General features: G+C 35.4%; 3 protein-coding genes across 7 annotated transcripts; 1 reads left to right on the top strand and 2 right to left on the bottom strand.

Moving 5' to 3' along the window:
- The first annotated feature begins 6,884 nt into the window (after window positions 1-6,884).
- Window positions 6,885-9,866, top strand: LOC107927277 (U-box domain-containing protein 11). 5 transcript variants are annotated; one of them, XR_005920727.1, is made up of 3 exons: window positions 6,885-7,092; window positions 7,305-8,687; window positions 9,230-9,866. XR_005920727.1 is itself a non-coding variant. In XM_016858327.2 (2 exons), the coding sequence occupies exon 2, from the start codon at window positions 7,319-7,321 to the stop codon at window positions 8,312-8,314; it is 996 nt and encodes a 331-aa protein (XP_016713816.2). In that variant the 5' UTR covers window positions 6,885-7,092; window positions 7,305-7,318; the 3' UTR covers window positions 8,315-9,044. The 5 variants fall into 5 exon arrangements, 2 of the variants coding, with proteins under 2 accessions (XP_016713816.2, XP_040960706.1); XR_005920728.1 differs by having other exon boundaries at window positions 6,886-7,092; window positions 7,312-8,687; window positions 9,238-9,866; XR_005920726.1 differs by having other exon boundaries at window positions 6,885-8,687; window positions 9,238-9,866.
- On the bottom strand, window positions 8,922-14,779 carry LOC107927276 (putative DUF21 domain-containing protein At3g13070, chloroplastic). Its single transcript, XM_016858326.2, has 14 exons — window positions 13,928-14,779; window positions 12,985-13,082; window positions 12,786-12,879; window positions 12,502-12,579; window positions 12,205-12,308; window positions 11,966-12,047; window positions 11,569-11,708; window positions 11,412-11,490; window positions 11,238-11,301; window positions 10,961-11,052; window positions 10,627-10,692; window positions 10,123-10,239; window positions 9,551-9,730; window positions 8,922-9,190 (listed from the first exon to the last, which is right to left on the bottom strand). The coding sequence occupies exons 1-14, from the start codon at window positions 14,456-14,458 to the stop codon at window positions 8,936-8,938; spliced, it is 1,980 nt and encodes a 659-aa protein (XP_016713815.2). The 5' UTR covers window positions 14,459-14,779; the 3' UTR covers window positions 8,922-8,935.
- Window positions 14,780-17,728: 2,949 nt separating this feature from the next.
- On the bottom strand, window positions 17,729-23,547 carry LOC107927206 (ABC transporter C family member 3). The gene is made up of 10 exons (XM_041104770.1): window positions 20,900-23,547; window positions 20,701-20,787; window positions 19,954-20,598; window positions 19,673-19,837; window positions 19,219-19,513; window positions 18,911-19,125; window positions 18,523-18,828; window positions 18,381-18,444; window positions 18,060-18,299; window positions 17,729-17,971 (listed from the first exon to the last, which is right to left on the bottom strand). The coding sequence occupies exons 1-10, from the start codon at window positions 23,261-23,263 to the stop codon at window positions 17,865-17,867; spliced, it is 4,488 nt and encodes a 1,495-aa protein (XP_040960704.1). The 5' UTR covers window positions 23,264-23,547; the 3' UTR covers window positions 17,729-17,864.
- Between the last annotated feature and the right edge of the window lie 295 nt (window positions 23,548-23,842).

Below are 23,842 nucleotides of genomic sequence, written 5' to 3'. Positions count from 1 at the left end.
ATTTACAAAAATAACTCAGGTTTAAAAACAATCACCAAAATAACCTGAAATGAACAATGAAATGGGGTTGTGGCCTGTCAATGGCCGGAACCATCTCGTTATTTAGACCCATGATTGCCTGATAATTGTGTTAGACTTAAAAAAAATATTTTTTTTGGTTTTGGCTTGTAAATGGCCGAAACCAGTGTATTTTTTTTAAAATTGTATAATACTAGTATACAGAAAAGAAAAAAAAGGAAAAAAAAATTCAGGTATTGGTCTGTCAATGGCCGGCACCAGAATACGAAAAAAGTGAAAAAAAAATTTGGTGGTGGCCTGCCAATGGCCGGCACCACCTTTTACCCAGATTTTTTTTTACTTTTGGTCTGTCAATGGCCGCCACCAGTAACTTCAATCTGCTCCACTGCAACTTCAGGGAGATAAGATTTGTATCTTCAACTTGCGCCACTGAACTTCATGGGGATAAGTTTTTCTATTTCAACCTGCTCTACTGCAACTTCAAAGAGATAAAAAATTTGATATGATCTGCTTTACTGCAACTTCAGAGAGACGAGATCTGTTATGGTAGATTTAATCTGTTCCACCTGTAATAGCTCATTTTTGCCAGGGCCCAACGAAATAAACCAAAAATAAATAAATTAATAGTCTCAGTCCATTTACAACAAACCCAAGCAGCCCAATTACACATTAACCCTAACCCAACAAGCCCAAAACTAAACAAGCCCACAAACTTAAAAATTTTCAGCAAAAAAAACCCTAGCCACATGCAGCCGCCGCCTCCAACCTACACGTCGCTCCGACCACAGCCTATGGTAGAGCCACAGCGGCACAGACGGTGTCCCTATTGGCCGAATTTGAGGCTATTAGAGAGAGAGTTTGAAAGCTCTCTGAATTTGGATTTTTTTATCGCATTTTTATAACCCATATTTATTTATTTTGGTATAGTTATTTATTTATTATTATTTATTTGTTTATAATCATTTAACCGAATACTTTTATTATTTTGTCATTCTTTTATATATGTGTACTTCATTGTGTATTTGCTTGTAAACATTGTTGCGTTATTTTTTATCATGCATTTTCGCTCTATGGTTTTATTTGTTATGACTTGTTTATTGATGCTAGATTCATCTTTACAATTACATCAACACATTGTATTATTTCATCGTATATTTTTAAGTAACTCATAATTTTGTCCAAACTCGTAAAGAAGGAAAAACTTAAAAAAAATAAGGCAATATTTAGCGTTTCGGTGATTCGAGATATCGTACCCTAATTTACGGGGTTTTGGTTTTCTCGCTAAAACTGAATAGCAAAATATCCTTTTAAAATTTCAAAAGATAAATGAAGTCTCGATAAGGCAATATTTATGCGCTTTAGTGATTCGAGGAATTGTACCCTAACTTATAGGGTTTCGATCTCTTCGTTAAACCTAAATAGCAAAATATCCTTTTATATTATGACTTTTGAATAAGCAAAATTTCGTGTTAGATTCGAGAAAGTCGTTAAACCAGAGTATTTTTTTAAATCGTATAGTACTAGTATACAGAAAACCAGAAAAAAAGGGAAAAAAAATTTTGGGTACTGGGTTGTCAATGGTTGGTACCCCCATTATACGAAAAAAAATTTCGGGTGTTGGTCTGTCAATGGCTGACACCAAAATACGAAAAAAATAAAAAAAAAATTGTTGGTGGTGGCCTGTCAAGGGCTGGCACCACCTTTTTCCCAAAAAAAAATATTTTTTTTTACTTTTGTTCTGTCAATGGTGCCAATGGCTGGCACCACCTTTTATTTTTTTTTTTACTTTTGGCCTGTCAATGGTTGGTACCACCTTTTTTTTTACCCATAAAGGTGGTGTTTGCCATTGGCAGGCCACCACCAAATTTTTTTTTACTTTTTTCATATATTGGTGCCGGCCATTGATATACCAAAAGTAAAAAAATTTGAGAAAAAGTAAAAAAAAAATGGGAAAAAGGTGGTGCTGGCCATTGGAAGGCCACCACCAAAAAAAAATATTTTTTTTACTTTTTTTCGTATTCTGGTGCCGGCCAATGACTGACCAATACCCGAAATTGTTTTTCCTTTTTTTTCTTTTCTATATAAGTATTATACAATTTAAAAAATATATACTGGTTCCGGCCATTGACAGGTCAAAACCAAAAAAATATTTTTTTTTAAGTCCGACACAATTATCAGGTAATCATTGGTCCAAAATACGATGTGGTTCCGGCCATTAACAGGCCACAACCTCATTTCACTGTTCATTTCAGGTTATTTTGGTGATTGTTTTTAAACTTGAGTTATTTTTGTAAATATAATATTTTTTGGACTATTTTGGTAAAATAGCCAAAAAAGAAATTATGTGATATCATATCTTTGAAAATCACAAAATAAATTATATTTACATTATTTTTAAATATGTTCTTATTTTTTTATCTAAACTCAATAAAAATCCACAAAATTAAAATTTAAACCTTTAACTTTATCATTTTACATAATTTCTTTAATAAATATATTTATTTTTAAATAATATAATTATTATTTATTAAAGTACTAAATTTTGACATGCGGCCCTGATAATTATTTATGATAGTTTAATAATTATTTATTTAGCTGCTTTCAATTTCTTTAAGAACGACTTCCACATCAATTTTGCAGAGCCAAAATCACCCCCTCCTCTACATTATTGCTTATAAATGCTCTTGTTCATCTTGTGTAGTGCTCATTCATCAAAAAGGTGCTCTAAAGATGGCATGATGCCTAAAAGGCTTTGGCTGATGTCTATTGGAGATTGGGACCCACTATGACGGTTACCACAGATCTTCAAAATTTTGATGTATTTGTGTCTATGCCCATGCATGCACCCCAAGGGGAGAGAGAAGGTTCATTAAGGGGCCAATAGCCGACAATAAAGCTAATGATACTAAGAATATTCAGCAAATACTATTCTCTGTATTTCGTTCATTATCTTTTCTTCAGTATACCTCTAACAAGGACGAAAAGAAAAGAAGGGAGCAACACAGGGTCCTTAGAGATGCTTGCAGGTGGAGAAAAGAGCAACATAGGGTTCTTAGAGATACTTACAGGTGAAGAAGGGAGGGCTATTTTACCAAAATAATTTAAAAAAGATTTGTATTTACAAAAATAACCCTAGTTTTAAAACATTCACGAAAATAACCCGAAATGAACAGTAAAATGGGGTTGTAGCCTGTCAATAGCCAGCACCATCTGGTATTTTGGACCCATGATTGCTTGATAATTGTGTCAGATTTAAAAAAAATGAATTTTTTGGTTCTGGCCTGTTAATGGCCGGAACCAGTGTATTTTTTTTAAAATTGTATAGTACTAGTATACAGAAAACCAGAAAAAAAGGGAAAAAAAATTTTAAGTACTGGTCTGTCAATGGCCGACACCCCCATTATACGAAAAAAGTAAAAAAAAAATTGGTGGTGCTTGCAAATGGCTGGCACCATCTTTTTCAAATTTTTTTTTTACTTTTGTTCTATTAATGGCCGGCACTAGTATACGAAAAATGTTAAAAAAATAAATTTTTTGTTGCTGGCCTGCCAATGGCCGGCACCATCTTTATGGGTAAAAAAAATTTTGTTCACTTTTTTCGTGTCAATGGCAGGCTCTAGTATACGAAAAATGTAAAAATATATATTTTTTTGGTGGTGGCGTGCCAATGGCCGGCACCACCTTTTTCCTTTTTTTTTTTTACTTTTTTCGTATACAGGTGCCTGTCATTGACACAAAAAAAAGTAAAAAAAAAAATCTACCCATAAAGGTGGTGCTGGCCATTGCCAAGCCTACTTTTTTCGTATTCTGGTGCCGGCGATTGAGAGATCAAAAGTAAAAAAAAAATCTTTTTTTTTTGGAAAAAGGTGGTTACTTCTTTTCGTATTCTGGTGCCGGTCATTGACTGACCCATACCAAAAATTTTTGTTTTCTTTTTTTTCTTTTCTATATACTAGTATTATACAATTTAAAAAAAAATTGAAGATTTGTGGTAACCGTCATAGTGGGTCCCAATCTCCCAACAGAAATTGGCGAAAGCCTTTTAGGCAGCATGCCATATTTAGAGCACCTTTTGGATGAATGAGCACTACACAAGATGAACAAGAGCATCTATAAGCAATAATGCAGAGGAAGGGGTGATTTTGGCTCTGCAAAATTGATGTGGAAGTCGTTCTTAAAGAAATTGAAAGCAGCTAAATAAATAATTATTAGACTACCATAAATAATTATGATGGCCGTTCACGCATGTCAAAATTTAGTACTTTAATAAATAATAATTATATTATTTAAAAATAAATATATTTATTAAAGAAATTATGTAAAATGATAAAGTTAAAGGTTTAAATTTTAATTTTGTGGATTTCTATTGAGTTTAGATAAAAAAATAAAAACATATTTAATATAATGTAAATATAATTTATTTTGTGATTTTAAAATATATGATATCACACAATTTCTTTTTCGACTATTTTACCAAAATTGTCCAAAAAATATTATATTTACAAAAATAACTCAAGTTTAAAAACAATCACCAAAATAACCTGAAATGAACAGTGAAATGGGATTGTGGCTTGTCAATAGCCGGAAATACCTCGTATTTTGGACCCATGATTGTCTGATAATTGTATCAGAATTAAAAATAATAATTTTTTTGGTTTTGGTCTATCAATGGCCGGGAGCAGAATACAAAAAAAGTAAAAAAAAAATGGTGGTGGCCTACCATTGGCTGGCACCACCTTTATGGGTAAAAAAAAATTTCAGTTTTTTCGTGTCAATGGCAGGCACCAATATACGAAAAAAGTAATTGCCGGCCATTGCCAGGCCACCACTAAAAAAAAGTTTACTTTTTTCGTATACTGGTATCTGCCATTGACACGAAAAAACTGAAAAAAAAAATTTACCCATAAAGATGGTGTCGGCCATTGGCAGGCTACCACAAAAAAAAATTTAACTTTTTTCGTATACTGGTGCCGGCCATTCACAGACCAAAAGTAAAAAACATTTTGGGAAAAAGGTGGTGCTAGCCATTGGCAGGCCACCACCAAATTTTTTTTTTACTTTTTTCGTATTCTGGTGCCGGCCATTGACAACCCAACACCTGAAAATTTTTTTTTGTATAATAGGGTTGCCGGCCATTGACAGGCTAGTACCAAAATTTTTTTTTCGCTTTTTTCCGGTTTTCGGTATATTAGTACTATACGATTTTAAAAAATACATTGGTTCCGGCCATTAACAGGCCAGAACCAAAAAATTCATTTTTTTTAAGTCTGACACAATTATCAGGCAATCGTGAGTCCAAAATATCAGGTGATTTTGGCCATTGACAGGCTACAACATCATTTTACTGTTCATTTCGAGTTATTTTGGTGAATGTTTTAAACCCAGGGTTATTTTTGTAAATATATATATTTTTAGATTATTTTGGTAAAATAGCCCTCCCTTCTTCACCTGTAGACCTGTCCATGGGCCGGGTCGGGACGGGTTCGGGCCGGGCCCACAAAAAATTTCAGCCCATTTACTAGGCCCGGGCCCGAAACATGGGCCTGAGATTTTGCCCAGGCCCGGCCCGAATAAAAAATATGGGGCCCGAGCCCGGCCCGGCCCGTTTTTAATTAAAATTAAAATTAAAATTATTTTTTTAATAAAATTAAAACTAATTGTTATTAAAATTAATTGTTAGTAAAATTATCAAATTATTAATTGTTAATTGTATTAATTGTTGTAATAAAATTTAACATTTGATTAGTAAATTTATCAAATTATTAATTGTATTAATTGTTGTAACAAAATCTAACATTTGATTAGTAAAACAAACTTGATGTTTTATTATTATTATTTTGTAACACTAGTCAAGGAAATGAAAGTAAATAAACTTAAAATAAAAAACTATTATATTTTAAAAATAAAAAAATATATTTAATATTTTTCGGGCCGGGCCGGGCCCGGGCCAAAAAAATCTTGCCCGAGGCCCGGCCCATTTTTTAAACGGGCCTAAAATTTTGCCCAAGCCCATATTTCGGGCCTATATTTTTATCCAAACCCTCCCATATTTCGGGCGGCCCGGCCCATGGACAGGTCTATTGTCCACTCAATTTTTTTTTTGTTGTGATGGTTTTTCTTTAATCGGTAATTATTTAATTATTTATTTTACTGTTTGCAGAAAGTTATGTATGTCATTGTTATCTCTGTCCTATTAACTTAGAAGAAAATCTTTTTTTTTTCCATCCATGATAATTTTCTCAAAGAAATAAATGTTTCAACATATCATTGTTGAGAAAGTAATTTAAAATTAGAAATTAAATATATGAGCTAGAAAATGGGAGAAAAGGAAATATTAATTCAACCGTACTTTCGTGGGGTTAACCAAATACCACAAGTTCATGAACAAAGGTATATAGAATCAGTTAAAGTTCATGAATGGGCAGATGGTCGACGGATAAAGTTGCCTTAGCCTCAACTTACCTGTTGACAAAGTTTCACCGCCCCAACAACACAAATCCCAACCCATTCGATTTCAGTTTTGTCCTCACAAGGGAAATAGCCACCTAATGGGATTGGCAATTTAGCATTGCTATATATGAAATACAATTTGATGAATTAATTCTTACAAGTATGAAAGTAAAAGGGTTTACCAATTTCATATCTGGTAACGAAAATTGAAATACATGGAATCTAAGAGGGAAACGGGTTTTATATTTATGTCTTTCAGGCAGTTTTCCTATAGAGTATTAATGGAGTTGATTGTTATTTCTTAATTCTATTGAGTGCAATTAGAGTAAAATTAACCTTTTTAATAAATTTTTAATTAATTTAGATCAATTAATCGAACTAAAGGGTGGTGATATGATGGGTCCAAGCAACTCTAGGATTATAAACACCTTCAATTTTACAAACAAATCTCAACTCGGGAAAAAAAAAAAAGGGAAAAAGAAAGACGAAAAAGACAATTCACAACTATGAAAATGGTTGCCTCGTGTCGACATAGCTGATGCTCATATAAACAAATCTAGAGGCGGCTGTCTTCCTCTTTGATATCTTCCCAAACCTTCAATTTTCATCATCGGTTCTGAAAGGGTACTTTTCTGCTTTTCTCCTCCCCTTTTAAACATGTTTTCTTTAATGTTTTGTCTGTATATGATTTTATACGCTTGTCCCCCTTCCTTCTAATCATCAAAATTGGATTCTTTCCCATGTTGAATCGGTTTTGTTATATGCCCCCAAAAACCCCTTCTTGAATTTTCAATATCTGAATTTTTTTAGCCTAATTTGGTGATTTTGATACGAAGAATCCAGGAAAAAGATGAACCCAAATTGGGAAGAATCATTGAATCACTTTGAACGGATGATTGATTCTGGGACTGAGTCCATGCGTATAAAAGCTGTAATCAAATTGTCTAAACTATCAAATCAAGCCCCAGAATATATACCGAGTCAAACAATACCGATTCTTAGTAATCTTATAGCTGATGATAGTTCAAATAATTCGAGTCCTCTTCAAGGACTGGTTGTTCATTGCTTAAAATGTATTGCTCGGCAAGGAGATGATGGTAGATTAGCCACTGAGATAGGCCAATCTGGTGCTTTATGTTCCATATTAAGGTTGTTGCCACAATCTAATGCTAGTGTTCAAAAAATTTGTCTGAAATGTATTTGGTGCCTTGTGAATTTGTGTAATGAAAATCGCCTCATTGTTGCCATGAATGGTGGTTTGGAGATTATTGTGAACATGTTGAGTTCATCCATGGATGGTGTTAGAAGGTACTTGTTAGAGATTTTGAGTGCATTGTCATTGGTGAGAGTTGTAAGGAGAGGACTTGTTAGTTTAGGCGGGCTTAGATTTCTTGTTGAGGCAGCTAGGGTTGGTAACATGTTATCTAGGGAAAGAGCTTGTCAAGCAATCGGGTTACTTGGTATTACAAGGCGTGTTCGTCGTATGCTTGTTGACTTGGGTGTTATAGATGTTCTCATGGAGCTGCTTCGTGTTGGAGACGGTGCTTTAAAAGTTGTCGCTGGCAATACCCTTGGTGTGATTTTGGCTAATATTGATTACATTGACTTGGTTGCTCAATCTGGGGCTATTCCGTTGTTTGCCGAGCTTATTCAAGGATCCGAATCAGTCGGTCAGGAGATCGCAGAGGATGCATTCTGTCTATTAGCTGTTGGAGAAGCGAATGCAGTTGTAATAGCTGAACATTTGGTGAGAATACTTAGGGAAGGCAATGCTGAATCAAAAGCTGCAGCTGCTAATGTTTTCTGGGATCTTTCGGGTTACAAGCACACAGTACCTGTCATCTGAAACTTGGGTGCAATTCCCCTTTTGGTTGAGCTTTTGAGCTCTCAGAGCAACGAAGTAAGAGAAACGGTATCCGGAGCTATTGCTCAGTTGAGCTATAGTCAAGCAGATCGAGAGGCTTTAAACGAATCGGGGGCTGTCCCTCTTCTGCTTGATTTGTTACATGATGATTCAGAGGAGCTGAAAGATAATGCTGCAGAGGCACTTATCAATTTCTTTGATGATACATTGCAGCATGAGACAATATCTCAAGTAGTTGACCATCCTTCATTTTGGAGCATGCAGAACAGACTCGGTAGAATCCGAGGTGCTTCAGATAATCAGACGGTTAGTTCTATGAGACAGATGAATATCGATCAAGCAGAGCCTACTAGAGGTTAGTGAAAAATTCAACAATTTCATCGAAGTAAAAATAGGCCATTCTCCTCAAAGCCATTGGCACTTTCATCTGTGAAAATTTTGTACAATGTTGGTCTACTCATATATTCTTTTTGTTTCATAGTTCCGTTTCACAAGTCTTTTGCCTCTTCCTATGGAGCTGTAAGAATTAGAAATGGGGTGTCCATGGGGGAAATCACAAATGAGAAAAAGGAAAAAAAACAAAAAACAATTAGTATAATATGATTACTGTCCATTGGAGCTCTCATTATCGTCTTTGTGATCAGCAATTACATAATGATCGTTCAAGAGGTTATCCTCTTGCTTGTTTTCAAATGTATCTTCATTGTGTTTACCATTATTTGAGTCTTCATCCTTGCTCCATTTCTTCATGATTTTTGGAACCATCGGTGTTACTGTCATGGCATCTAATAGTGCTTCCTCATTGTTTACTCGTTCAAATCGAACGGCACTTACTTTTCGAGCATTTCCTGCTAATATCTGCACCAAAGACAATATATGCTCAAACTGATTTTCCAGTGATGCAGGCATATATAGAAGATCAAGTTTTGGCCTCATCGAAGCCTCTATGCAAACATGCTCTATGACCATTTTCTTGAAGGTTGTTCACTTCCATTTTGACAGTAGTCTCATAAAATCTAAGAATATCTATATTTGAGTGGTTTGGCTGAAAGAAATGGGAGATGGATCACCTCACTTTCGCCATCAAGGTAGAACACGCCGAGTTATAAAGATAATATCATTAGGACGCAATTATAAGTAAATGACTTGAGGGAAGACAGTGGTAAATGTTACATTATTCAATATAAGTGCATATCTCAAGAGGGGTTCGAACTGTACCTCGAGTTTATATATTTGACGCCTTTCCTTCAGGTCTTGCCGATCAGATGCAGCTTCGGAATTCTCATCTTCTTCTTCTTGATTACCCCTTTCAAGCTCTACTTTGACACTCTCACCTGTCCTTGGTATATATCCAAATGCCTCACATACAAAACCTGACACTGTCTCGTATTGATGTTCCTATAAAACAACAATAAATTATGTTGAAAATACATGTATAATTGACAAACAGACACTTCGCAAATGTGGATACAGTTCCTCATGCTATGAGGTATGTAGTTTCTTAAGCTATATAGCTCAGACTCTTCATTTTTCATGAAGTACCTGTGTTCAACACACAGGTCCAACACACAAATATGGGGATTGACCTCCAAGAATACTTCAAATACACGCTGAAACTTAGAAAATACTACATGTATCCAACACTCACATCGAGCCCAAGCAACATAGATTTTAAGACCTTTTTTTAACATCTGAATGCATATTCATGAACATTTCTATTTCAACTAAACTAGCACAAGCTGGTAAACAAAATGAAATTTTATGCATGAGGCTTTATATCAGTAATAAACCTCTGGCATCTTGATATTTAGATCTTCAGAAAGTTGATCAATAGATGTATTAGCATCAACATCAAAGATACCCTCAGCCCGCATTACGATATAGCCAGTTTTCTTCTGGATCTCCTCCTGTCATAGCAAGAAACAGAAATACCTAAGACCATATAAACTTGAAAATAAAGTCCATAGCTTGGAAGGTCGACACGTGTAGTGATAGCATATTATTAATATCTCACTTGATCCCCCTCATTTGGTTTCTAAATTTTGTGGAAGTGAAGATATGCAACGCCAACATAATAAATAAAAAAAGTATTTTTGAGAAGCGAAGAGATTGAAAGATAAATATAAGAAACAGATATCAAGTGAGCAAAAAGTTTGAAGCATAACAATCGTAACCGTCCCCCACTTGTGGTATAACGGAAAGTGCATTTTGAATAAATCTATATAATTAGGAATATAAAGTTTATAGCAAAGAAACTAAGTAATAAAGCAATCAAAGAGATAGAAAAGCCTTACTTTTGAATCATTTTCATCGAAAATTTCACCAACAATCTCCTCAACCACATCTTCTAAGGTGACTATCTGTTCAGCATAAAAAAAATGAGACAAGAATATATAGTGGGATGAAATGTACTATTACTCATTGCCTTGTTGCATGGTAAATCAGTTAACTTATGCCCTACAGATAAAATTATGCTATTTTATGCAGGCACAGAAGCATGCTACAGAAGTGCCTCCGATTAAACACCTTAACCATGAAAAAGTGCATTTTAACAAAAACTCCAACAAGAATCATTCAAGAGTAAAAATGTAAAAAAAAAAATCATTCTAAATTAAGTATACTGCATACCCCGACTGTTCCACCATATTCATTAAGCACAACAGCCATATGAACCTTCCTGATTCGAAACTCTCTAAGAAGATTCCAGACTGACATTGAATCTGCAAAACAAATTGAGAATACTAAGTGTTATAGCTTCTTAGAATATAATCTATAGTCACACCTTGTCAAAATATGTTAATGGATTTATGAATGAAAATAAACTGAAGCAATATCTACCATGTAGCCTAATGAATAGTGAGAAAAAAGGTAAAATTAATTCAAAGGTTGAAACCAACAGAATTACCAGGCACAAAGTATGCAGGTTTGTGAGCCATATCTCCCACAGTAGTACTTTCTAGCAGTTCACCCTTCAAAATCAAACAGATTATATAATTCGGCATACTATTATATTGTTGCATACATCAACAAACAAAGTCTTATCGATGAAGAAGAAGCTATGAGTAGAAACTTGTCTTACCTTTGGAACATAATCTAGAAGATCCATGGCATATGCAATACCTACTATATTGTCAATACGCTGCTCAAAAGCAGGCACCCTGCAAAGAAGTTTACAAATTTCTTAGCATGTTTTTAAGGGAAAACAGCCAAAGAGATTAATCACTAAGCTTTTCTACCTTGAATATTGATGAGTCAACCACAAATTGTGGAACTCAACAAGAGTTGAGCTTGCATCAATTGCAACTACATCAACAAGAGGTGTCATCACCTCTCTAACATGGGTATCTTTTATCTCTAATACATTTTCAATCATATCCTGCACAGAGATTCCAATAATAAGAGCACCAGAACCATAAACAAAGATAGAGGAACTAATCAATGATTCATTTAGATTTATGCCAATAGTCAAGTATAAACAGGGAACATTGAAAGCAATGACTGCAGCATGCCTGTACATTGGCATTGTAGCAGATAGCTAAGCTGGACTTATCCGTTTTGGATTCATTGAAGACCTACTGGTCTAGTGCTACAGAACAGAAGATAACAGCAAATATATGTGATATATATGGTTACCTGCTCCTCCTCCTCTATTGCTCCACTCAACTCTGCGCCTCGTAACATTAACTTTAATTCGTCTTCAGTAACATAAGGTTCACTAAAATAAAGAGATAATGCATAAGCCATTTAGAAGGCCTATAACAAAATGAAGACATATGTTGAGAATTTGGCAGACCATTGAAAAAGAAAAAAAAGAAAATGCATGATGATTTAGAAGATGCAGAAAGTTAAATCCAAATAATTATTTTCTTCACCTCTTTCCTTTTAGACCAAGAATTTTGAGCATTCCCATCGATAAATACGTCACAACTCTTCCTACCGGATATAGTATTACAGAAAGCCATGCCACTGGCCTGACCTAGAAACATTTTAACCACAGTTAGTCAGCCAATTTTTAAATGGTAATGATAACTATAGCAAAGCATCAAGAGAGCAATGAAGCAGGAAGAATGAAAGACAGGAAAGAAAGGCAATGCTGCTTTCACACATATCTGGATGGTAATAAAATTTAAACACCAAGCGATGAGGGAAGACAGAATAAAAAAACTTACCACAAATCTGGCAACTTCTGTGGGATTGTGAACAGCTATACTCTTTGGAGTAATCTCAGTGAGAAGCAATATGGCAACCTAGCACCATACGATAAAAGGTAACTGGTTTTCATATTTATTGCATAAGTAGATATGTTATTTTACTTTTCTATATTCATGTGCAGACCAACCACCTCGATGACTTCTCACAAAATATAATATAAGAAAGGCACAAAGATGGCATGCATGCCACAGACGCAACACAACCCCAAAAAGAAATCTAAGAAAATGATATTGGTACATACGGTCATTACTCCAGTTGCTGCAGTAACACCAGCTTCCCCAAATATAGCTGTGGCAGCATCTGTGACTAAAGCAGTGGCTCCAATATTGACCACCCTGAGTAGAGAAATAAAATCCACAATAAGAAACACTTTCAAGCTAAACCTGAAAAGAAAAATGGAAATGGAACTGGTCAAGGTGATGGCATAAAAAGAAGAGTACGTGGTGCCAATAAGAATGGTTGTGAGAAAGCGTGTTACATCACTGGAAAGCATTTTAAAAACACCATCTTCAGAGTCTTTATCAGCCAGTTCACGCACCTGACACAAAGTAACGTCAGATGATCAATAAACGACAGAATTCTTAAAGGTTTGATGACATGAAAATTAAAAAAAGTACAATCTATACTTCAAAAGGCTTGCCTGATGGCTTGACCAAAATGCAATACTACTTAACCAATGTAGACTTAGGTTTAATAGTTGAAATAGTAAACACTTCTAAGTTGTTCTCTGGAGTATTCTATAAATTGTTTGTCTTTCTCTATTATTCTCTTTCTTTGTTTTCCTTCTTTCACTCACCTTTCTTCTCCCTTTTCACTCTAAGGTGCTTCCGTCTATCTTTCTTCCTCTGTTGCTTACTATTAACAATTTGCTTCCTTTTATAAGTTACAATGATTAAGCTCATATCTAGAAGAGATGATTATCATCCAAATTCAACCATGATAAACTAACAAAAAGAAATGGATTTCATATAGAATGTTCACATGGCAAATCAAGATTTAATCTTATATTAACTTAAGCCAGATATCTCAAGTCACAAAGGAGCCTGCATAGCAGTCACAAAAATGAAAATCAAAAGAAAAAATCTATGATACTAAGATAAGTGAGCATTGGATATGAGTACGTGTCTTACACAGGTATACTCATTTTTTTCGAAGTTTTTCCATATATTTAGACGATGATACTACATATTTGTGTCCATATATGTGTCAAACACAGGCATAAAGAGTTGGTATAACATAAGAGAGTATTTATAAACTGACTAAAGCATCTACATTCTTTTCCACTTGCAACAACCCCTATCCTATTCATTTTGATTTCCATAACAACAAATATGCATTTATAAGTATAAAAGCTATCAAATCCAGGGTCAAAGAAATCATTACCTTCCAAGGCCATAATGTAGTTATTGCAGTCTCTGCCATCGAGAAGAAAGCTGAAAGACCTAAAAGAGCGGTCAAAACCAGACCTTGTTCCTTAAACACTTTAAGAATCATAGATGCCTTAGGCCAAGCATTCCTCAACAACAATATGCACTGCCCAATAACTCCATAACCAGCATTAGCCACTCCATCTACAGCAAAAACTCTTTTGCATCCAAACACCAATACACCACAAATCATTGCCACCAAAATACCCCTTTTCACCAAAACCAATTTTTGATCATTCCCCACACCTTCATTTTCTTCCCTCAACGATCCCACGTGACCAAAACTACCATTTTTGGGGATTCCAAAAGCTTTGAAAGCTTGGGGATTTGAACAGGTGGAGATAACAGGAGTTGGGTAGTGATTGGTTTTGGGTAAAAACTTTGATTGGTTCTTCAAATTTCGATTAAAAAACATGAAAGATGAGGGCTTTGTTGAATAAATGAAAGTGGGTCGGCTGAAAATTGAGGATTCAAGTGCCATTTTCATCAATAAGAATAAATCAATAATGAAAAAAAAAAGATCGAAACTTGTTTAAGCAAAAAAAAAAAGAAAAAAAGAAGAAGGGATTTTCAGGTTTCAAAGGAAGAGTCGTTTGGTGAAGGAAAGATTCTAGTTAGCTGCAAGTGGGATGGCAAGTTAGTTTCGGAAATCACGAAACTTTCCCCATTGATTTTACATTTACATTTCTCCCCTAAAGCTGACCCTCCTCTCCTACTAGTAAATATGATTAGAATTAAAATATGGACTTTAATTTTAATAATATCAATATGTTTTTACATAATAATATTTTTATTATTTAGTAAGCTTAAAATCTTAATTATAAGACTAAGGATTAAATTATTTTTTGGGACTTAAATTTTACAATCATTCCAGATTGAGGTTTAATTTTTTTTTATTTCAAGTTAGTCTCTGAACTTAACAATTGTTTCTACATTAGGGCCTGAACTTTTATTTGTCCAAGTTGGTCATTAAGCTTGACAATTGTATCCACTTTGATGCCTGAACTTTTTTTTATTCAAGTTAGTCATTGATATTTCTTTGAAAGCCTTAAAGTTCAAGCCTTAATACGAGAACAATTGTCAAGTCCAAATACTAACTTAGGATAAAATAAAATAAAAAAACTCAAGCCTCGATGTGAGAATAATTTCCTAGTTCATGCCTTAATATTAGAATAGTTATTAAGTTCAGGGATTAACTTAAACAAAAAAATTCGAGCCTAATATAATAGTTGTTACTAACTAGGTTACGGTTAAAATAGTAAAATTGAGGTATTGAAAATTTTAATATTTTTATTTGAATGTTATCATACATCAATATTATGTCTAATTGTGTATTATATTGATTTGATTATATTTATAATTATTTGAATATATATTATGATTATATTTGTATTTATAAATTAAAAAAATAAATTATAAGTTTTTTATATAAAAAGTCTTAACTGAAAAACTCCAGGACAAGTAAAAAAGAAAAAAGAAAAAAAGGAAAAGCATGAATTAATTGAATTTGAAAAGGCTTAATATCTGTTTTAGCCCTTGTATTATAGTGAAATTCTTACTTTGGCCTTTCTATTTTTTTAGATAATTTGGCTTCTTATACTTTCATTCTGTTCCTCACATTAGCCCTTTCACCATTTCTATTAAAACAAAACTCCCACTTTGGCCCTTGAACGATAGTGAAATTCTCATTTTGGCCCTATACTATAGCAAAATCCTCATTTTGGCTATCCACATGTTCACATTTGATTAGCTTAAATGGTCACGCGGAAATTCTTTTAAATAGAAATGATCTAGGGGCTAAAGTGATGGATAGAATGAAAGTTGAGGGGGCAAAGTGACCAAAAAATAGTAAAAGAGTCAAAATGATAATTTTACTATAGTTCAGGGGCCAAAACAGATATTAAATCATTTGAAAATAGCGTAACTTTGAAATAGACCTGTCCATGGGCCGGGCGGCCCGGCCCGGCCCGACGGCCCGACCCGAAATATAGGAGGGTTCGGGTAAAAATATAGGCCCGAAATATGGGCTTGGGCAAAAAACGAGGCCCGTTTAAAACTGGGCCGGGCTCGGGCTCAACTTTTTTGGGCCGGGCTCGGGCTCAACTTTTTTGGCCTGGGCCCGGCCTGGCCCGGCCCGAATATAATAAATATATATTTTTTATTTTTATTTTTTATTTTTAAAATACTTTAAAAATATTTTTTTTATTTTTTTATTTTTAAAATATTTTTTTTGTGTTTATTAAAAATCGGGCCGGGCCGGGCCGGGCCGGGCTCGGGCTTACTCTTTTTTTCCGGGCCGGGTCTGGGCAAATTTCAGGCCCACATTTCGGGCCGGGCCGGACCCGGGCCTAAGAGTTGGGCCGAAAATTTTTCTGGGCCCGGCCCGGCCCATGGACAGCTCTAGTTTGAAAACGAACAATCGTAATTTTAGGGGGTTTTTTCCACCACTTTCCACGGATTTCATTTGCTTGCTCTTTACTCTTCATTTCGACATTTGATGGTACTTTCAACCAACCTTCAATTTTTTTTTCTTTGGTAGTGAAATATAATATAATAGAATTTACAAAAATCGAGTAAAATTATATTAGACAGCTTAAAAAAAGAATCTACATTGTATTTTGGTTGTCAGAGTTAAAATTTTGTCTCCTAACTCTAAATAAAGTATGAGTTGAAGGTGGGATTTTTAGAGTAGAAGTGCTTCGTTAGATTGGATTACTTACGAAAGGGAGATGAATGTTGCATTGTTTGAGTCATTATCCCTTATATGACATTTAAGGACACATATGCTACTACTTGATCAACTACATGATCCAACAAGGCGCTCTAGTTCAATGAACCTTATCTTCAACTTGAGCTCTTTATAGAGTCGAGAGACAAAACCTTAACTAGATTTAAGGATAATTAAGGCCTATTGAGGAGTCGAAATGAATGACACCTAGAAAACTTCTCCAAAAGGAATTAACTTCCTTTCAATATATGAGGTATTAGTTTAAAACATAACACGGTACTTTCACTCTATCTATTATAGTTTAAAAAACTTGGAACTATTGCATCTAAGACATGAATAGGATATGAAGGATCGGGTAAAATTCAATTGTTTAAAAAATTTAAGCTATAATAAGTTGAGTGAACGGTTATGCCATTTAAAATACCATGTTATATTTTAATTTAATGTCAAATCATTTAAATAAATTCATCTCATAAAATTTAACAATTTTTTGTCAATTATTATAAAAATTGTCATTTTACTATTTTTCTAATGTATAAGACTCTTTTACCCTTGGACTAAGAAGGTTGGAAAAGTTTCTTAGCAGTTTATTGAACCTAAAGTTAGACATTCCCAATTTATTCAGATTTGGATGCAAATATGTTAAATTTTTCTAAGTTTCTCCTTAAATTTGGAATATCTTTAAAAGTTATATTTCATTAGGGGCAAAATTAGAGCAGGGCAGGGGCCTCGGCCCCTCAAGCTGTTTTAAAATTTTTAAAATTTTAAATTAGAAAAGATAAAATTATACTTTAGGCCTTTAAAAATATATAAAAATTTAATTTAATTTTTAAAAAAATTATAAAAATATAGACTATTAAAATAACGAAATTACTTTTTTACTATTGTAAAAATTACAATTTAATTTCGATCATCCTAACAAAATTTTCTGCTATCGCCCCTGATGTTTATATACATGTGTATAATACAAGTATGGAACACATACGAAAAGTTTTAGCAACATAAAACATAACAATTGGACCACAAAAAAAAAGAAAAATCGTTTATTGGGAGCCAAAGAAAATGGCACAAAACAATGAAAAATATCCACAATTACAAATTAAAAACATTACTAATTATTAACACTAGTAAATTTTCATCATCGTCTAATTCAATCCAGTTTCTATCAAAAACCAGAATTTGATCTCACAGCGTACTCTGCTACAAGCTGTGCAAATGATGAAGACTTGTTTTCCAGCAAACTTGATGGACTATCATATTCTTCTATAAGTCCTGCAAAAACAAATGTTTTTTTTTCTATTCAAATGAAATGAACTTCCAAGAATCCATCTTAATGAGCAGAGCATACTGTACTACTAACCATGACTTAGAAGAAGAACCATGTCGCTATCAAGAACCGAAGTTATTCGGTGAGCGATTGTTATGACCGTACAATCGGAGAAGTGCTCCCTTAACGTCGTCTGTATTAGGTTGTCGGTGGCTGTATCCACCGATGCGGTAGCTTCGTCGAGCACTAAGATCTTACTTTTCTTCAATAGAACACGCCCAAGGCACACCAACTGCCTTTGCCCCATGCTCCAATTCTCTCCATTCTCACTAACTGCACAACAATAATCATACTAAGTATAATTTATGCAAAAGAAGACAAACTCATGTGTGTTATAAGATAGAAGGATCGAACCTGAAGAATCGAGCCGGCCGGCCTTGTTTCGAACTCCATCCCCAAGTTGGCATTTATCCAATGCCTTTAAAACACAATATTGATTGATGTTAGACTTCAATTGCCGATCATAACAGACAGTGTTTAACTAAAATGAACCTACCTCCCAAATCTGTTCATCTGTGTATTCTTCAAGAGGGTCCAGGTTGCTTCGTATAGTCCCTTCAAACATGGTAGGCTCTTGAGGGATGATGCTGAGTCGTGAACGCAAATCATGCAACCCGATCGATGAGATGTTTACACCATCGATTATGATCTGCCCTGCTGCAGGTTCAACGATCCGGAAAAGTGTTTGTATGAGAGTTGATTTACCACTGCCTGTTCTCCCTACGATACCGGTTTTCAACCCTCCAGGAAATGTGCAGGTCAGACCTTGCAACACGAGTGGCATGTGCGGGGCATATCGTACCTACATCGAGACCATCATTGTTTATTTAATACGGTAATTCCATTAGAAACAAAATCATAGAACACCACAACACTGCCCTTACCTGCAAATCACGAATATGAACTTCTCCGTGGTACGGCCAACAATGGTCTGGGCGATTCGTTTCCACCACAAGGGCAGGCTCACTAGGAATACTACAGTACTGAAGTATTCTCTCAACAGATATAATTTTATTCTCCATATTGCAAATATTCCACACCACCCAAGCTTGCAACATATTTAGATTGAGTCCATACGTCACAGCTAACCCGGCAATACCTAAACAAAAGAAAAATGCATACAATCATTCTCCTAGAACATTTGTTATCTAGTAGTCAATAAAGCTGCCAATATGAATCTGCATTTACTTACCAGGATCGATAATTCCTTCCGGTATAGAGATTAAAAAGAATAAAGAGAAGACAAAAGTAACAGAAGACAGTAAGTCCAGGCGGAAGCACAGCCATTCCATTGCACCGGCAACATGGAATTTTGGACGAGAATACGAGTCAGTCAGCACCATGTTTGTGTCTTGGAACCTTTTCTCTTGATCAAAGCTCCTTATAGTTGTTGCTCCTAAAATTGTTTCAGCAAAATTCTGTATTACTGGAGCTTTGCATACTCCAACCAGCCGCGAAAGTTCTCGTGCAGAAGATATGTAATATTGCTGCGAGATTACAAGTTTATGAGCATTCCTTTGTTCAGAAATAAGGCAATGATTAAATGAGTTTTACAAAGTAGAGAATTTGAGATTTTAGATATGTTGCTGCATTGTAAGAAGTTCATGATTTCATGCATTGCTTAGCCACAATTCAGCAAGAGTTACCTGATACCAAATGCAGGTAGCAATCACTGGAATAAAAATGACAAAGATCTGCCAAGCAACTTGAGACATGACTGCAATGATTCCAAGTAGCTGGATAACTGAGAAAGCAAATGAGGCAACTTGATACGGGATGTTCATATCTACTGCACTTTGATCTGTAGAAGCCTATAAGAGGCAGCAAAAAAGTTTACAATACTTCAAAAACAAGGGGAAAAATGCCAACAAACATGAAGATAAATTGAATCTTTCGTATCCATACAGGAAAAACATTAGATGCTTACTCTGTTGAGGATTCTTCCACTCGGTGTAGAATCGAAGAAAGACATAGGAGCTCGGAAAATGCAAAGATGCATCTTTTTAAAGAGAAGAGTGGCAGTTTTATATCCAGCTATACGAAGAACAATGGATCTGGCAAAGACACAAATGGCACTTGCAATGGCCAAAGCCAAATAGACCATGATTAGTGTCAAGCTCCCAACAGGAGGCTTTATGTCTGCCGACACCGGTGATCCCCAAGCCATCCAATAGTTGCTGCCTATTTGAAAAATCTGAAAGAGAATCTGAGCAAGCAGTATTAAAGGCACAAGAGCTCCTCCATATGCTGTTGTGATGTACTTCCAGTACACCGAAAACCCGACTTGTCCTTTCTCTCGTTCTTCTTCTTGAACAAGCTGTCCTTTTGGTCCGACATCATCTACTTTAAAGTTCTGGTTATCTTGGTTTTCTTGTTTCTGCACTTTCCCATTAGTAGTACCTATATCACTTTCTCCTTCACTGGTAGTTTGTTCAGAAACCGAACTTGCTTCAACACTATCAAGGGCCGACAAAGCTTTCTTATGTGCACCCACAAGTTCCATAAAATCAGTACCTGAATTGAGAATATCATTATACTTTCCAGCTTGAACAATCCTCCCATCTTTCATCACCTAACAAATATGTAAATACAAGTTGCATCCAGTTAGTAAATTATTTCTTGAATCTTAGACATGTGATGAAAATCACTGAAAATAATGTAAATAATAGCTTACCAAAATTAAATCAGCAGCTGGTAAAAACTCAACTTGATGAGTGACATAAATCACTGTTTTTGATCTCAAATTCTTTAGTAAAACCTCCTGCCATTCAAAAGAGTAAACAAGATACTCAGAGCTCATACATAACTATTTCAACTAAATTAACTATAGCGACTCTTAAATGCATGCCATGTGATCATTAAGAAGACATTACCTTAAATAAATGAGATCCGGTATGAGCATCCACTGCGCTGAAAGGATCATCAAACAGATAGATATCGGCATCTTGGTATAGAGCACGAGCAATCTGTATTCTTTGCTTTTGTCCACCACTCAGATTGATTCCCCTCTCGCCTATAACCGTCTGATCACCGAAAGAGAGAATTTCAAGATCCTTCTTGAGGGTACAAGCTTCAAGCACTTTGTCATACTTGTCTCTGTCCATTTCCTTACCAAACAATATGTTGTCTACAATCTTGCCACTTTGTATCCAAGGTGACTGGGCTACATAGGCTGTTGTACCACACAACTTAAGCGTTCCTGATATCTTTGGTAACTCCCCCAAAAGACAGGAAAGTAAACTTGACTTGCCAGAGCCGACCGTACCACAAACAGCAACACTCATGCCATGGGAAACTTTCAAGTTTATATCTTTTAGTGTTGCAGTAGGTGATGACGTATCCCAAGAGAAGTTCCCATCAGCAATCTCGATCGCTGTATTGGAACTACCACTGGGTAGCTTCTCTATAGCATCAGGCTGCAAGTCATCGAGCCGGAGGAAGGCAGCAATTCGATCAAGTGACACCTTTGTTTGAACTATCATTGAGATTGTGTCAGGAAGGTTATAGATTGGCTCCTGAAGAATCCTGAATGTTGCGAGTGCAGATAGAATCTTCCCTGACTCAAGTGGGACTCCTAAGAACATACAAGCACCAAAAGTGACTACAGACACAAAGGATGGTGCAACCCAGAAAACGAAAGCAGTCATGGCATTTGTATAAACGAATCGTTTTAACCATCCTTCCTCGACGCTCCTGAGCCCGACAATCCTGGAGAGGAACTTCATTTCCCACCCCTGCAGTTTAAGAATCCTCATATTCCTCAAAATTTCAGATGTTGCCTTCATCCTTGTATCTTTTGATTCCATTAACTTATCCTGAAACTTCTCCAGCATTTTCCCCAAAGGAATATTCGCCAACATAACAAGTACAGTAGCAACGAAAGCGGCAATGGATGCAAGCCCTAGGGTCTTATACAAGATCAACAAGGCCAAAGCAACTTGCAAAACTACCATCCATGGATCATGCATGTACCAACTAAAGTCACCCACCCTTTCTGCATCAACAGTCATGAAATTGATGATCTCCCCACTGGTATGGCTGCGCTTCGACTGGCACGAAAGGGTTAACCCCTTGTTATATATCACTGCTACCAATACAGCCCTCTGCCTAAGTCCAACTTGTTGCAACTTAAAGAACCAGCGCCTCTGACACAAGCACTCCACTAGCTTGGCAACAAAGAAAGCAGCAACTAGAAGATAGCCCTCAGCCTTAAATTCCCTTTGCCCATTCAGATACTGAACGAAAGTGTCGATGAGGAATGGGCCAACATATGAAGCCACCGTGTACGTAAAAGCAAACAAAGCTGTCCAAAGAATATCTTTCCAAGCTGAAAAGAACAGTGCCTTCACCAGCTTAAGTGAGGTAACACCATTCCCCTCACTATCAGCTGATTCAAGCCTGTTTTTAAATTTTGGATAAGCCCCAATAACACTATCATGGCTATCTAGCTGAGGAATATCCTCAAGGTCTAATGGTTTCTTATTGCCAGCAGCAATGAGAGGCCCCATCCAAGAAAATGTAAGAACGCTGAAAATACCAGCATTTGAATATGGGGTTACAGTATCACCCCCTTTTTCCTTACTCAACTCTACACCATTACTAACACTAGAATCTCCATTTAGAAGGGGTTCCTCAAGGAGGGTATCTTCACCCTCATTTCTTACAAAGAACCCAACAATACATAGAAACAAACCAGTAACAACAGACAAGACATCAGATACTAAATACTGGCTTGGGAAAGAAACATGTTTTTTGAAGAGAACAATGTCTATAACAAGACAATAACATGAAATTGAAAAGTAAAAACCCCACCAAATTCTCAACACAACAGGGAACCTCTTTTGTTCACCAGGATTGGAGAATTGACATTGCAAGCAAACACATGTTGCACCCCAAGCAAGTATTTTCAATGCATAATCAATAAGACTCACCAACTTATCCTCAGACCAACCATTTGTATACCAATAAAAATAACTTAACAAACACAAGACAACATTGGAAACTGAAACAACAAAACAACAAGCTAATGTTTGCTTATACCATAAAATCTGTCGTTCCTTTGAACCTTCCCTACGAACTTTTTTAATCCTGCTCACCATCCACAAGATTAACAATAAAAGCAACAGAATTAAGTGTAATGAAGCAGAAAACCCATGAAGAAAAATGGGTTTTAGTAGAAAATCAAAACTAGTAGCTAAACTCATTAGTAAAGATGATTGTGAAGCAAAAAGTTCCATCTTTTTTGGAGCTTTGGCTGAAGAAAAAACTTGGGTTTTGTGTGTTTGGATACAAGTTTTGATTGGTTTCAAGTGTTTGAAGGCTTCTGGCTTTGTGTTTATATACAAATGAGACTAAAAAAGAAAGACCAAGAAAAATACTTGGAGAAGAGAAATGCGTGGTGAGCAAGATTGGAGGCGGAGAGAGCAGAAGGGAAACGCACTGAACCTCAGAAAAAGACGTAAAGAAGGAAGTTGGAGTGGCCTTCGGGGAAAGACGTGATTTTTGACTGAAAATATAAAATATAGCATCAATTATCAAAGTCTGTTTTTAACTTTATTGTCAGTTTTCCACAAATAAGAAAATACTAATCAGCAGCAGGAACTAGGGACAGATCGAAGGACTTAATTTCAACTAATATTCCTAAATTATTGCTAAAATTTTAAATTGATCCACATACCTCAAATAGTTACTGGGTTCTCAGATTATCACAATAAGATTCTTTTGCCTGTGTAGTTATCACTCTTAATAATAAATATTTATTCGGATATGACATAAAATATATTTAAAATATTTTTATCAAATTGTAAAAACCTATG

The sequence above is a fragment of the Gossypium hirsutum genome, chromosome D11, assembly GCF_007990345.1.
Source record: "Gossypium hirsutum isolate 1008001.06 chromosome D11, Gossypium_hirsutum_v2.1, whole genome shotgun sequence".
Taxonomy (NCBI): Eukaryota; Viridiplantae; Streptophyta; class Magnoliopsida; order Malvales; family Malvaceae; genus Gossypium; species Gossypium hirsutum.
Note: the sequence above shows the minus strand (reverse complement) of the source record. Positions and strands in the feature narration are given on the sequence as shown.

Coding starts and splice junctions, on each gene's coding strand:
- LOC107927277 (XM_016858327.2), top strand. CDS start 7,319: ATGAACCCAAATTGGGAAGAATCATTGAATCACTTTGAACGGATGATT.
- LOC107927206 (XM_041104770.1), bottom strand. CDS start 23,263: ATGGAACTTTTTGCTTCACAATCATCTTTACTAATGAGTTTAGCTACT. Junction 18,445..18,522: donor CAGATGAACAGATTTGGGAG/GTAGGTTCATTT, acceptor TGTGTTTTAAAG/GCATTGGATAAATGCCAACT. Junction 17,972..18,059: donor GGTTCTTCTTCTAAGTCATG/GTTAGTAGTACA, acceptor TTGTTTTTGCAG/GACTTATAGAAGAATATGAT.
- LOC107927276 (XM_016858326.2), bottom strand. CDS start 14,458: ATGAAAATGGCACTTGAATCCTCAATTTTCAGCCGACCCACTTTCATT. Junction 11,302..11,411: donor TTCTAGATTATGTTCCAAAG/GTAAGACAAGTT, acceptor TTGATTTTGAAG/GGTGAACTGCTAGAAAGTAC. Junction 11,053..11,237: donor ACCTGCATACTTTGTGCCTG/GTAATTCTGTTG, acceptor TTTGTTTTGCAG/ATTCAATGTCAGTCTGGAAT.